At 36.5% G+C, this 13,614-nt stretch overlaps 2 protein-coding genes across 2 annotated transcripts in view; both read left to right on the plus strand.

Moving 5' to 3' along the window:
- LOC137273488 (LIM domain transcription factor LMO4.1-like) overlaps positions 1–13,614 on the plus strand; it is a 235,968-nt gene that overhangs the window by 171,919 nt on the left and 50,435 nt on the right. The window lies entirely within an intron of this gene.
- Positions 524–12,547, plus strand: LOC137273487 (ras-related protein Rab-14). The gene is made up of 9 exons (XM_067806194.1): positions 524–646; positions 4,941–5,030; positions 6,273–6,396; positions 6,613–6,658; positions 7,195–7,326; positions 7,488–7,554; positions 7,849–7,967; positions 8,213–8,281; positions 8,672–12,547. Exons 3-9 carry the CDS (start codon positions 6,291–6,293, stop codon positions 8,775–8,777), a joined length of 645 nt encoding a protein of 214 aa, XP_067662295.1. The 5' UTR covers positions 524–646; positions 4,941–5,030; positions 6,273–6,290; the 3' UTR covers positions 8,778–12,547.

Below are 13,614 nucleotides of genomic sequence, written 5' to 3' on the forward strand. Positions count from 1 at the left end.
TTTAATTAGCTTTCTTTTGGTTGCATGTGACTTTTAAGTAAGAGTGGCAGTTGCAGTAGCAGACTAACGCTGAAATATATAATAGGAAATAACCCAATTTGTACGTAAGAAGGGTCCCGGTGAGATGGGAGATAAACAAACTGACTAGTAACTAGTGACAGTCTATCCATGTTAAATGAATGAGGGATATGAGTGAGTGGGTGAAAACCACACACTACACCCTGATCATGCAATTGGACAGTTATGTTATAGCACGGTCATTTTAATCGGTTAGAGTCCAAGTATATATGAATTTCCTAAACATGGACATATCCACAAATTATATAGAAAATTATGATAACAGTAGGTCTTTTTAACCGCTTAGTTTTCATTTATTATTTGTTGAAAATAAATGCTGCGTCTTGTCTCCGAGTTTAATACTCAGTTTCCGTGTCTGTCTTTGTTTCAGTTGAAATCACGTTGAGTATGAGAGGTCTTAGCGCTGCACATAAGAAATACACTGTTTAACAGAGTTATTTCCCTTGAGTTGTCTGCCGCTAGGCGGCACGGTAAAACCATCGAAAACATTGCCCGACGCCATTTTGTGATTTCTTAAGGAAAGAGAGATCGAAACTGAAGCATTTCTTGTCTGTTTTCTCCATTTTACGTAAGTTTACCCAATGGAATGGCATAACTAGAATGTATACCTACACATAAGACTTGCACGTCCGTAGTATAACTTTTAACCATTTTGTTTGTGCCCTTGTATTTGGGCTATGGAGAGGGAGAGGTGGTGCAAAATTCGTGTTTGTTGATATAAATAGGAAGTAAAGTTTCAGTAAGTACACATACTGAGCTGTCGAATTTCAGGATTTCTGTGACGTTCATATATTTACGAGCTGAGACTATGAACGGGTAAACGGCCGAGTAACATTTTGGCAGCCATGATTGAAATGTCCTGAACAACTGTTTGTTTTGTCACACAGAAAGAGCGTGGCGTCTGCTCAGGCAGATCTCGTGAGTCACAGGCATAATGAGAATGGAAGTCCATTGATGACATAGAACTTTGATCCCTTGCGTTTTCACAATGCATATACTATGTAAATTACATTTTAGATATGACATTGTTTTTATTGTTTATGGATCCAGTGGCGTTTGATCAGGCCTTCAGTGTTTCAGTCAGGTTAGGGGGTGTTGCCCTTGCTGAAACTAAAACCTGGTCGTAGAAGAGTCATGCCTTATCTCCCTTGGTCTTGTTGGAATGACTGGTGTGTGTTACTGTTTGTCTATTGTCATGTTACATTTTGTTGAAAGTGAATCTCAGAATGTCTGTCTATGCCCTCGGAATTGAATCTATCCAAACAAAGGATGTCAGTGATTACACCAATACAGATATATCAACTCAAAAGAATCCTGATCCAACAATTATAAAGAAGGATACTTCTTGGATATAGACACAAATATCCACTGTAAACATGGCAGTTATTGCTAATTATGAATTAGTCAGATTCCTTAAATGTTAGGAATAATAATATATGCACATTAACTATGTATAGTAATATTATTGTAAATATATCTAAAACGTTGTTGAATTTATTCTTCATCATCTTGAAAAACCTTTCATAAAGAGTCTTCAGACTTACGAGGGGTGTTCAAGTAGTAGTCAGCCCAACTACATATTTGATGTCCAGTTTTGGAAGCTTGCATTTTCTTTTATTAGTTTTAAATGAATCATTAGCAAAGCCATATCCAAAATTTCACACATTTTGCTATTTTGATTACCAAGATATTAGTCATCACAGTACATAGGCGTACATTATTCTTTTTTAAAAACTTACAGAAAATGAAAAACTATCTTTGATAATGGTATGCCCTCGGTTAATGTCATATAAAGTGTGTTCAGTATAGTATTGGATCACTTCTAGTCATAATCAAAGGACTGTTTTTTAATCTTTTGAAAACACTGTGTCCAGATATTCAAGCTAATGAGATATTACAAAATACTGAGAGCATACACTTGTGTGATAATTCAGTTTAAGTTTGAACCCTTGGCATCATGTATGAATAAGCGAAAACATAAGATGTTACATCCTTATGCCATTTGGAAAACGGCAGTATTCCAAAACAAGCTCTTTCAGTAAACATGAAGGAGTGAGTCACATTAACGAGCAGTTGTACTTGTAGTTTAAGGTTGCATTTCTGTGTGATTCTAATTTCTACTCGACTTCCACCTATCTCAGTACACAAAATGTATCTTGCATATTTTATTTCATGAAATCTGTGATGCAGTTATTGCACTAGCTGGATGCAGTTATTGCAGATTTTGCACTAGTTGGAAATGACTAATAGCATTTTCCCATTGTTTGCGAGATCAGCCATATTTCTGTTGTGTTGATAGGGTATTAATCAATTTTAACACTCCTTGCCATGACTTCTGAACCAATGTGCAAGCTATTTGAACTCATTGTTTGAGCATACATATTAGTGGTGCACCGGCTGATCAAATAGTCGGTTAATTAATGATCGTTTGACAATCAAACTTTGATAATCGATTGAAAAACTTTCCATTTGATAATGCTCAAGAATAACTTAAAACAGTTGGTGTACATGCAGGATTTGTAAATACCTTAAGGTAGGCTCGTGATCGCAGCCGTAATACAGGAAGTCAAGTCTATTTATATCTTGCCAACGGAGCAGTCGTTTTCTTCTTGATCAGGTAGTGGCTTACAGTGTAATAACAGTTTTAGCCTAGGTACATATAGTATTTAGACCCATGTTTGATTATATGATTGAATATGCAAGTATCGATTCAGGTTTCATAAATGTAGTATGTTATGAAAATATGTTTCCAAAACAAACAAATACTACTGAAATATAACGTGATCAAAACAAGCAATTTCATTGGCTGGTCAGACTGTCAACAAAATGCCTGCTTTCCCACACGTTTCCGTGAGAAAACATTTTGTTTTTGTGAAAGGCTCAATTCTTGTCGAATTCATGAAGGTTGGAAATGAATACCTTTACTGATATTTGTCACATCTACTCTTAGATTTATAGCCATTCTATTCTGACTTCTACATCGAAGTCGACACACAGACCTTGAGTTCAGCGTTTCTCAATTTTTGGACACAAAAAAAAATGACATACATATCGCTTAACAGTAAAAATAGTGACCTAAATTCATATTAGTTGTTAAATACTCCATAATTTTCAATATCCTGTTGTCAAAGTGTTTTTTAATCCATTTCTATAGAAGAATCTGTTACGATCCCATATCATGTGACATATCTTTATTACATCAATCATGTAGCAGTGTTAGATTTGGGTGAAATTTTGAGTGGGTCCAAATTGATGAGTATAATGTTTCTGGACCCCCTCTAATGTTAAATAGATGGGCAGATGTAAAATAGAGGGGGTCTTCAATGAATTTGATCAGTCAGAACACTCAAAAACACTCTCTTGAGCCAACACTGATGTAGCAATGGTCTCCTCATCTTGTCTTGTGGTCATAAATCCATACTTGCAGTCAATCACTTCTTGGTAATGGATCGACAGAAGACATCAGTAATCGATTATGGTTTTAGAGATCGATTCCCAACACAAATACGTATGATGTAGAAAGGATGTTTTATCTTTCCCTTCAAGATGACCAATTACACAGAGTGACTAAGCACTATTCTAATTGCAAATTGCAAATTGCATGTCAATATTCCACATGATTATCACCTCATTAACACGCTCATATCAAAACAACTGCTACCTGTGTAAGTCTGCAGTGGAATAGCACCACAGTGGTCTCATAAAAGGTAGCTTACCATGCTTGCTGACTTGTTTGTCTAGTACTCACAATGGCCCCCCCCTAAAAAAAATTCAATGCATCCACAAATTTTCTGTGATATTATTCACTGGACAGACAACTTATCTACAACTTAGTTCTTTCCCTTTGTCAATTGCTGGTTTGTGTAGTCTATTCTTTGGTTATTTGCAAACTGTTCACTGCACCTAAGTTGATGCTGGTAACGTACGTTACCAGCATTCCAACATGGCGGCAGGTAGATCACTTGGTGAATACTGCCCCTAATTAGCATGTGTATACAATGAAATTATTTAACACACTGATATTGTGATAAACTTGATGCATCCATTGAATTTGCTTATTAATGTCTATGTGTTGAAGAATAAGCATTTTTAAAGCACACAAGGATGTCAGTAACTCAGTCAATATCCAGACTTTGAGGTGTGGTTTTTGAGACCTGTGGTCTGGCTGAAATGTTTGGGCGTTTCTTACTCTGTTAAATGTGATGTGATCATTTACAATTTAGCTTCACTCACCCAAATTTGACTGTGGCTGTCATTTCCAAACTGAAAGAGCATGTGTTCCAGTTAACTGATAGGTAAAATTGTGTTATCAAATGTACTGCCAGTCCCCAGAATCCATTTACTAGTCGTAACGTTTCTATTTCATTGCAGTAGTAATTTGGGATTATTTTCTGGATTACCAAAGAGAAATTCACTTTTTCAAATTCAGTTTACTAATGTTCAGAAAGCTCCTGCCATTATTCGTATCATCCGATACTTGTCATGTTTCTCAACACTTGATAAGCAAGATGAGAACAGTATGACAGTTTACATATTTACCTTGCATCTGTGGCTGGCGACATTAGCTGTGAACATGGTAGCCAGTGAAAATACAGAGTAGGGGACTTGTGACCACATTACGGTCAAATGAAATATGTAAGAGCATGGACTATTGTCCTCTTGCTTTTGTGAATATTTGACAAATTCAAGTAAAAACACTTTAATTAGTTTTAGCAAATTCACAAATATTAAATTACAATTATCAAGAATTAGGAATTTAATCGATGAAGGAATATGGTCCAATTCACAGAACATGTGATTAAATCAGAACAATCCTACAAGATTCCCAGTCAATAATATGGATGAATGTATTGTATTTTCAGAAGGGTAAAATCAGGTCCTCCATTTGCCTCAACTTGCACATGCTGTGTTGATTGCTAGGAGACTTTTTTCATCTTTCTCTGTCATATTAGGTAAGTTAGTCTTCTTAAAGGTTAGCTGCCTGAGTGATTGAAATACATTGATTTCATTACACAGTTATTGTAGACATAAGCGATGTGCATGTTTATACTTAGAGACAGAAGAAAGCTATGTACTATACAACATTTTTTATTTACTTACTGTCAGCGACTGTCAATTTCAAAAACATTTTCTGTGTTATTTCATTGATCAGATGTGAGGCATCATTATAGATCAATGAACAGTTGCCTGTTAACACAGTCAAGATTCACATTTGAGCACATTTGTCGATGGATTATCAGTTAACCGGTTCATGTCAGTGCTGCATCAGTATCATGCTTGTTGGTATGGTACATTTTTGCAACATTGATTTTTTGAGTGGTGGAAAAATCAAATGTTTCACGAAAATGAAAAGTTGCCTGATCACCCATAAGGCATATCAACATGCACTGATCATCTGTTTTAATCCTCAATTCAGTGTATACATGCACATTGCCTTCTTTGTAAAAGCTGTGTTATTGCTTTGTTTCCTGTTAGTTGTGATCATTGTCATGGCCGTAGATTTACAATAACCACAGTGTGAAGTTTCTTCAGTGGAAAGCAATACCACAGATAAGAGCAAACTGATATTCATTCCCTCTTACACGCTAGAATATTATGGACTAATTTTTGGCTGGGTGAACAGACTCAGTTTTGAACAAACTTGCTTGCCAAAGGTGAGATCACATCTATCACATTTGCATCGTTAAGGGGTAGGACTGAAGTAGGGGAAACTCTCAGGAGTCAAGCCGCCAAACACAGTCACCCATCCATGGACTCCATGCCCAATGTTGACTAACTTCAACTGATTTGTGGCCTTAGCTCTTCATGGTATAGTGGTTAGAGTGCCCACTCGGAAAGCAGAAGGTTGCAAGTTAAATCCTGTGTCATACAAAAGATGTTGATAGATTTTTCTGTTCCAGACTTGATTATTTACAGAGTGCCGCCATATAGCTAAAATATTGCTGAGTGCTGCATAAAATTAAACTCACTCACTCACTCTGGTGCCTCCCGTCATACTATTGCTGGAAGCAGCATAAAATCATACTCATTCACTCACTGTAAGAAAAGAACCTCAGTGTCTTTGATATTTTTTATTACCCATTACCCATTACATATTGGTATTCTGATTGTGAGTCCTTGTGCAAATTCAATTTCATGTGACATTTCCTCCTGATGTTCTTAAGTAACCATGGTAACACCATCTATTCTTACAGGTTATACCAGTAGACAAGATGGCCGCCGGCCCGTATAACTACAGTTATATTTTCAAATACATCATCATTGGTGACATGGGTGTTGGCAAATCTTGCTTGCTCCATCAGTTCACAGAAAAGAAATGTAAGTACCACATGTATTAATGCTAGTTATGGATTTGTGGCCAAAATATGCAGTATTGTAGCAGTGGTCAGGTAATGGGAGAACAACGTTAATTGTTCACAAACAGATTAGATATCATTTATGAGTATTTAACTGAAACTCTCGCTGTCAAAAGTATGATTAGCTTTCAGTTGACTTTGCTGTCTTTGTGTGAAATGAGTTGGTTTGTTTTTTCAGTTATGGCAGACTGCCCTCACACAATAGGAGTGGAGTTTGGAACTAGGTATGTGTTGTCGTATAAACAGTTTGTGAATTTAGATTCCAGTCTAAAGCCCAATTCACAAAATTTTATTGTGTATTAAGGTTGACAGATTTTTGTCCATACATGAAACAAGATCAAGAGTCTTTGGTGCAGAGTTCGCTTGTAAGACTTATGTTTAGTTTTGAAATAGTTTTAATACTGTTTGGGATAGTTGTAATAAAGTTTTTATATGGTAATATGACCAAAGTGCTATACATTGCAATGAATGTTTCCACATGAACTGAAATTAGTTACTAGATATTTCATCACATGACATGTTGATTAATAGTTTTCTTCATGCAATGGTGCTAGAACTAAGTATATATGTATCTCTGTGTTTCATAGCACTGGCTTATGAATGTATCTTTCAGCTGTGTCAAAGATCAAGCTTGATTTTATATCGGTACCCACTATCTGTTTTTCAGATATAGTTAATTTATGTCAATCCATAATAGATGTTGTTGCTAACATTGAAGTTAAGGTGATGTTGTCTTGTATTTGAACCATATTGTTATCAGAATTATCGAGGTTGCTGGCCAGAAGATCAAGCTGCAGATCTGGGACACAGCTGGGCAGGAGAGGTTCCGTGCAGTCACTCGCAGCTACTACAGGGGAGCAGCAGGGGCACTCATGGTCTACGACATCACCAGGTACAGTTGTTGTCCCTCCTTTAACACATGATCGTGGTCTCTAAATAGTGTTACGCATTGTGGTGTTCTGAGGTACTGTTTTTACTTACCAGAGTTACTTCCCTTGAATGCCAAGATTTACTGTTTTGGCCTCATGAACAAGATAATGTGTTTTGTTTCAGGAGGAGCACCTACAACCACCTGAGCAGTTGGTTGACGGACGCCAGAAACCTCACCAACCCAAACACAGTAACTACACTCAAGAGTTTTCTTTACACAGAGATTGGGCTGTCTGCCAACATCCCTCAAGATAAAACTGTTTTCAAATAATGTTTCACAAGTAGTGAAAATGACCCCACTTGTTTATTATGGTTATTGGAAGTTTTACGTGTCATGAAAGTATTGTGAAAATGATAAGAGAGTTTAGAATAGAATTGTCTTAAAAAGGGATTTCATTGTTGAAACAAGGGCCAGCATTTTAAGTTATATTGCTGATTTTGATTTGTTTGGAGAGTTCTATATAAAGTACACATGGTGTTATAGGTTATTTTCCTGATTGGCAACAAGTGTGACCTGGAAGCCCAGCGAGATGTCACATATGAGGAAGCAAAACAGTTTGCAGAAGAAAATGGATTGATGTTTCTTGAGTGCAGTGCTAAGACGTTAGTATTCATATTGTTGAAATTTGCATGTGTATCATTTTCATAAACCAGATGATAAAACAATGATTTCTGGGTCCTAAACTTGACACTTAAAGTGTGTATGTTCGAGGGCACCATTAAATTTGTAACCTTTTGTGTTTATGTTCACATTGTGAATTTTTCATTACTTGCTTATGTTTGCTTCATGTGAGAACTTTAAAAACCTTGAAATCATTATTGTATTGAGGACATTGCTTGCCTTCCAGTGGAGAGAATGTAGAAGATGCTTTCTTAGACACAGCCAAGAAAATCTACCAGAATATACAAGATGGCAGGTTAGTCCTTAATGGTTCTCACTTACTGTCTTGTGGACTTTGTTCAAAAAGGACTTTTATCTTCCCAGTAAGTGCTTAAATCATGATAATTGAGTCATACAAGTTTATCACCTCTCTCAGAAGAAATGTTTCCTGACCAAACTAACCTCTTCACAAATTGCCTGATAATGCTCTTAGCAGAGGACGCATCATGTCTAGGGTGCAATATAATACTTTCTCTTGAAAAGTAGTAGCAAGCAGCGGATTCTCTCAAATGACATGAAATTGTGAGATAAAAATGCCAATCAGTGAAAGCAATTTGACAACGAGAACAACTAGATTTTAATGGATTTTTCTGCTTAAATGTTGGCATTTCCTGAGCAAGACATATAATATCCCTATTTATTGCAGCCTGGACCTGAATGCGGCTGAGTCCGGAGTACAGCATAAGCCAGCCACACCCCGCAATGCCCTCAATACGGATCAGACCCCCAACAAAGAGGGCTGCGCCTGCTAGTTAACAAGCCAGTCTGGCATCTTAACAAGCATTGGTTCTGCCTTCAATTCAGTCATTCCAGCGCCAACTGTCCACTGCTTGTATGCATACAGCAGTACACACGATGCAGTGTCGATATCAATAGCTGACAGTTGCCGACAGCATTCATCCTCCATGTTATCATCACCATCATAGGATGTGACCCCAGCATCATCAACGTCTTCACACATCCCATTTGCTCGCCACCAGTTTGTTCCAGGCAATCAGAAATCACTTATGTATTCAAGCTGGGTGATTTGCTATATTCATAATTGCAATCTGATTGGTCTGGACCAGTTTGAATGGAGCTCTTTTGCCAGCTGTTACAAGTTGATTTTGTAACTGATTGGTCAGTTCTCTGAATGCTTGCAGCTGATTGGCCGGATGTGTGAGGACTGATGTCACTTCTCTTTATGTTCATCTATCTCTTACTGTTGTCAGACATGGACAGATAGCCAAAGTCTATAACATACACTTGAACTTTCTCACAAATTACGAATTCTAAATTGAAATGTGAGATTGCTTGCGTGATGGTCATAAGCATTTTCATTTCAATAACCATAATGCTTATCACTTGAACTATTTATATTTTGTTATTTCTGATGATTGTTCAAAATGACATTAATTCTTAATATTGCATGAAAATCAGTCATAGATGTTCTGTCAAACAAAAACGGAGTATCTTTACAAAATAAACTCCTAATGATGATTTCACTATGCTTCAGTCTATGCCTGTTGATGATTGGTTAGTTCTAATCATTTTCCTTTCAGTTAGGTACAGTGTGCTGATTCTTGGAATAACCTAAAACTGTGAACAAAATGATTTAATGCCATGTTTATCAATTGAAATATTTCATTTATAGGACTTTAAAGCTCCAGCTCTAAGAGAGGATTATGAAACATTTTCAGCGTTATTCTTTGATGAAGTTGTAGTCTCCTCCTCTCCATCTTCTGTTCCTCTGTGTGTTTGTGGGTCAGTGGTTGTTGTGTGTGTAGATAAAACGTTTACCTCTGCTGAGTGCAGTGTTGGTAAACAACCCAACTGTGCTATAGTGTAAAGTTTGTTTTTGTTATGCTCAAGATCATTATCTATTGTTTCATATTTATTACTGGGGACTGAGCAATGTATAGCAGTTGTATATAGCTTATCGTGACGCTTACCTAACACATCCCACTAGACAGACACATGCTTAGTTTTAATCTTTGTAAATTGTACAGTGTCCACATATTTCATAGAGGTGAACTTTTGAAGTGATTAGTGAGAGGTGGAATCGAGTTCATAGGAGTCTTGATGCTGATATCCAAATTTGAAAGAAGATGTAATTTGGATATTGCAGATGTACTGCTTGAAAGACATTAAGTACATATGACTCCTTCATAATACTGTAGTTTGTCTGTCATGGATTAACTGTAGTAAGATGAAGGATTGCAGTGTTCAGCTTTTTCAAGATGATTCTGCTATTGAAATAGATATTTTACCTTGATTGCAATGAACATACTGCCAAGAAGGTTATAATTATCTCACAAGAAATATCATCTAGACAAGTGGAAATATCGTCAAGACAAGTGAGGCTTTGGTATCCATTGTTGTGACCTTTGTCAGTCTGCTTTTTCATATATATTTGCAGTGAAAGGACATTCAAATATTCTTAGATGGCAAAAGGTTCATTAGGTGCCCTGAACAGCTATGGTTGCCCAAGACGTGCTCATGCCTGTGTGCAGGAGCACATGCCCAATTTCAAATTATTTGAAGCCAGTTCTTCTTCCAGGAAGATAACATGAAGTCTAAAATGTCTAAACATGAGTTTTGATCATTTGTCCATAGCTGTCACTGCATACTGGTAACTGAAAAACTGTTTGTTGCTTGGGCTTTTAGCGCTTTCATGTTTAACTTGGAAGTTGTAAGATGAATTGTTACGTGATATCAGGCATAGTTTCACAAATTGGTTCATGGGATGAACAGATAATTCTCTGCTGTTGCCCTTATAGTATACAAAAGACCCTGTAGTCTTTGGCTGTAATTAGTTGTGCAGAGTTGTGCCAGTTCGATCCCATCCCTAGGATGATCCTGGATTACAGGGAATGTATCTGGTTTGTCAGCTCTATAACCAGCCTCAGTGGTTTCACCATATAGGTGAATAACCACAGCCTCTGTCACTTTGGATTCTCCATTGTAACTGACATTGCAGTGATATGACTGAAATAGGTTCGGAAACTTAACTCGCCACTTACTTACAGTAGTTCAGTTAGCTCTAGAAACCACATCCCAACTTCCTTACGAATACCACCACTTTGTTGTTAATGTAAGCATTCCTAGGATCAGATTATATGACGATAGCATTGTGATCCATGTTGATGCAGATGGAACTTCAGAATGATGTCAACACCATCTCAGAAGCCAATGATACAAAACTACATCATGTGTTTGTTGAAGACATCAGTCTGTAGCACAGTATCTGTATAGCAAAGCTTAATGCTGATGATTTCACTTCTAAATTTGTCAGGTTCTGGTCTTAAATCACTATCTGTGTAAAGTCTTGTGTACTGTTTATGGTATTATTGTTTTGACTTCTACTGGTAGTAGTAATCATCACCTTCAGATGTTGCAAGCCTCAGCTGTAATGGTGAGGATAGGTGAGAGTTTGTGCCCTTCATTTTGTTACTGTAGACCTCTGCACATTGTTTGAATCTTGCATTTCAGAAGTAATTATGTAATCTCTTGTAATATGAATACTTGTGTATGCTAACATAGTACAGTCAATTATTTCTTCTTTCTATGGTCATGTGTTCTACAGAGTATGTATGTGCAGTCCTTTAATAGCCACTTTCATAATGATGAGAATAGAGATCAAAAATGGTGTACAATAAGTTTCAAAGGTATGTCATAAATGTGGTATCATGAATATATTTGTTATGGTAAATATAAACTGTAAAATTGTTTATAAGATGTTGAAAGATTCTGTGTAAGTTTTGTCTTCTGCAGTGTTAAATGGTGATGTTTCCCAAACAATTACTTTTCTAGTCTGCTTTCATCAAAGAGTCTTTTAATAATCACTGTTTATGGTAGTGGTTGAAATTACTATTTTATGCATATAGTGCATATTTCTTGCATATATCCTTATAAATTCACTAAGTGATGGGTGGTACCAGAGAGGAACATAGAGGACGAGTGCTTTTGTGATTGTGATGTGGTTAGAAAATTCTATTTTTGATCAACATTGAGAATGAGATTGTAAGTCATGATCTGTTCTGGCTTCAAGATGCAATTCAAAGAACATGAGTGCCAAGGCCGGTTTCTGCATTATGACAGTTACTAGTAGTTTGTATCATATTAAGAAAAAACAACTTATTTCATCTAATATACTAAGTCTATCACATTTTCGATAATATTGACAGTGTAACAGGTTATTCTGATGACAGTTCTCATGACAAACTTGTGGAGCTACCTCTTTCAAATATTAGTTATCCCTTTTTCGTTAAGCATTATGTTCATCTATTGAATTACATTATTTATGGTATATAATGTGGAAGACGTCATTGGCACTGAGGTAAAAGGTTTGGTCTTCAAACAGTCTCACTTGGAGCTAAGGAGGACAATATGCACTGGTTGTCATTTCCAATGTGATATTCTTGTACTTCTGCTGTGTTGTGTAAATTCTCTTTCATGCAATAGTAGGTAGCACTCGATAATTGGGCATATGAAAGACATAATATAAACTAAAAGTAATAAAGAGATGATGTATATAAAGTGATGAAGGCTTGTGTTTATTATTGTAATCCTGTTGCTTAAGAGCAAGAGAGAGGGTGTGGTTTTGGATCTACCAGCTTGCCTGTACTAAATATATGAGAGAAAGGCCTGCATTTAAAGAATAACCTGAATATATGTCTTATGGTAGTTTCTGTAACCAGCACTACTTTGAGGCAATATTCCGTGATTTTATTTTCACACTCATGGTCCAGAAAAATACCCAGCCACAGTCACCACACAAGACATCAAAAGAACATGCTGATGACTGATAGATCTGCACTAGTTTCAAATCTGCATGAGGTACAGATACATCAAACGCTGCAAATCTGACCCTAGCTATGTCTACTGTTCACGTATATGTTTAACACATCAAGTTCAGGACTCCATACGAAGCAAGGTCAAGCAAGGGATCATCACCAGGGAAGGTTAGTGCTGCATAGAAAAAAATGAATGCTTCTTGGGCACATTTTCTCAAAATTGACAAGGGTGTTAGGACTTTTTTTTTTCTTTTTTTTTTTTTCAATTTTTTATGTAAAAAAATTAACAAGGGAGGAACACATTTTTATTTTTTTCTCTCAAATTATTTTGCGAAAATCAGCAAGTGTTGATGAGTTGCAGATTCAGACTCAATACCAATACTCACCCCTGTAGTGGACAAATGGATGATCGGGATGCGGCAAAGTCAAAATTATTATTTTTAAATGGCAATGAAACATTGTTACGGGCACAAATAAATACGATGCGCGAGAAACATTTCTCTTTTTTATTTATAGTATGCACATTATCAGTGCCCAGTCGTTTTAAGACTGCAAGCTGTCTTGTGTCTTGGTGTCTCACAAGAAGGAAGAGAATGGCATGAATGAAAACATAGAATTATTGACTTTGCAATGTATTAAACATCATTATTCTATTGGTATGATTACATGCCTAAACTTGTCCAAGTAGGGATTCCTGGTAAGAACACATATGATATGAAGCAACCTTTGCTTTCTCACAAAGTAGCTAATTGGATTGGGAGATCAGACTTTTGTGGTCAGTCAGCTTTGTTGTAATATTACGCTGAATGCTTTG

Source organism: Haliotis asinina, chromosome 2 (genome assembly GCF_037392515.1).
Source record: "Haliotis asinina isolate JCU_RB_2024 chromosome 2, JCU_Hal_asi_v2, whole genome shotgun sequence".
Taxonomy (NCBI): Eukaryota; Metazoa; Mollusca; class Gastropoda; order Lepetellida; family Haliotidae; genus Haliotis; species Haliotis asinina.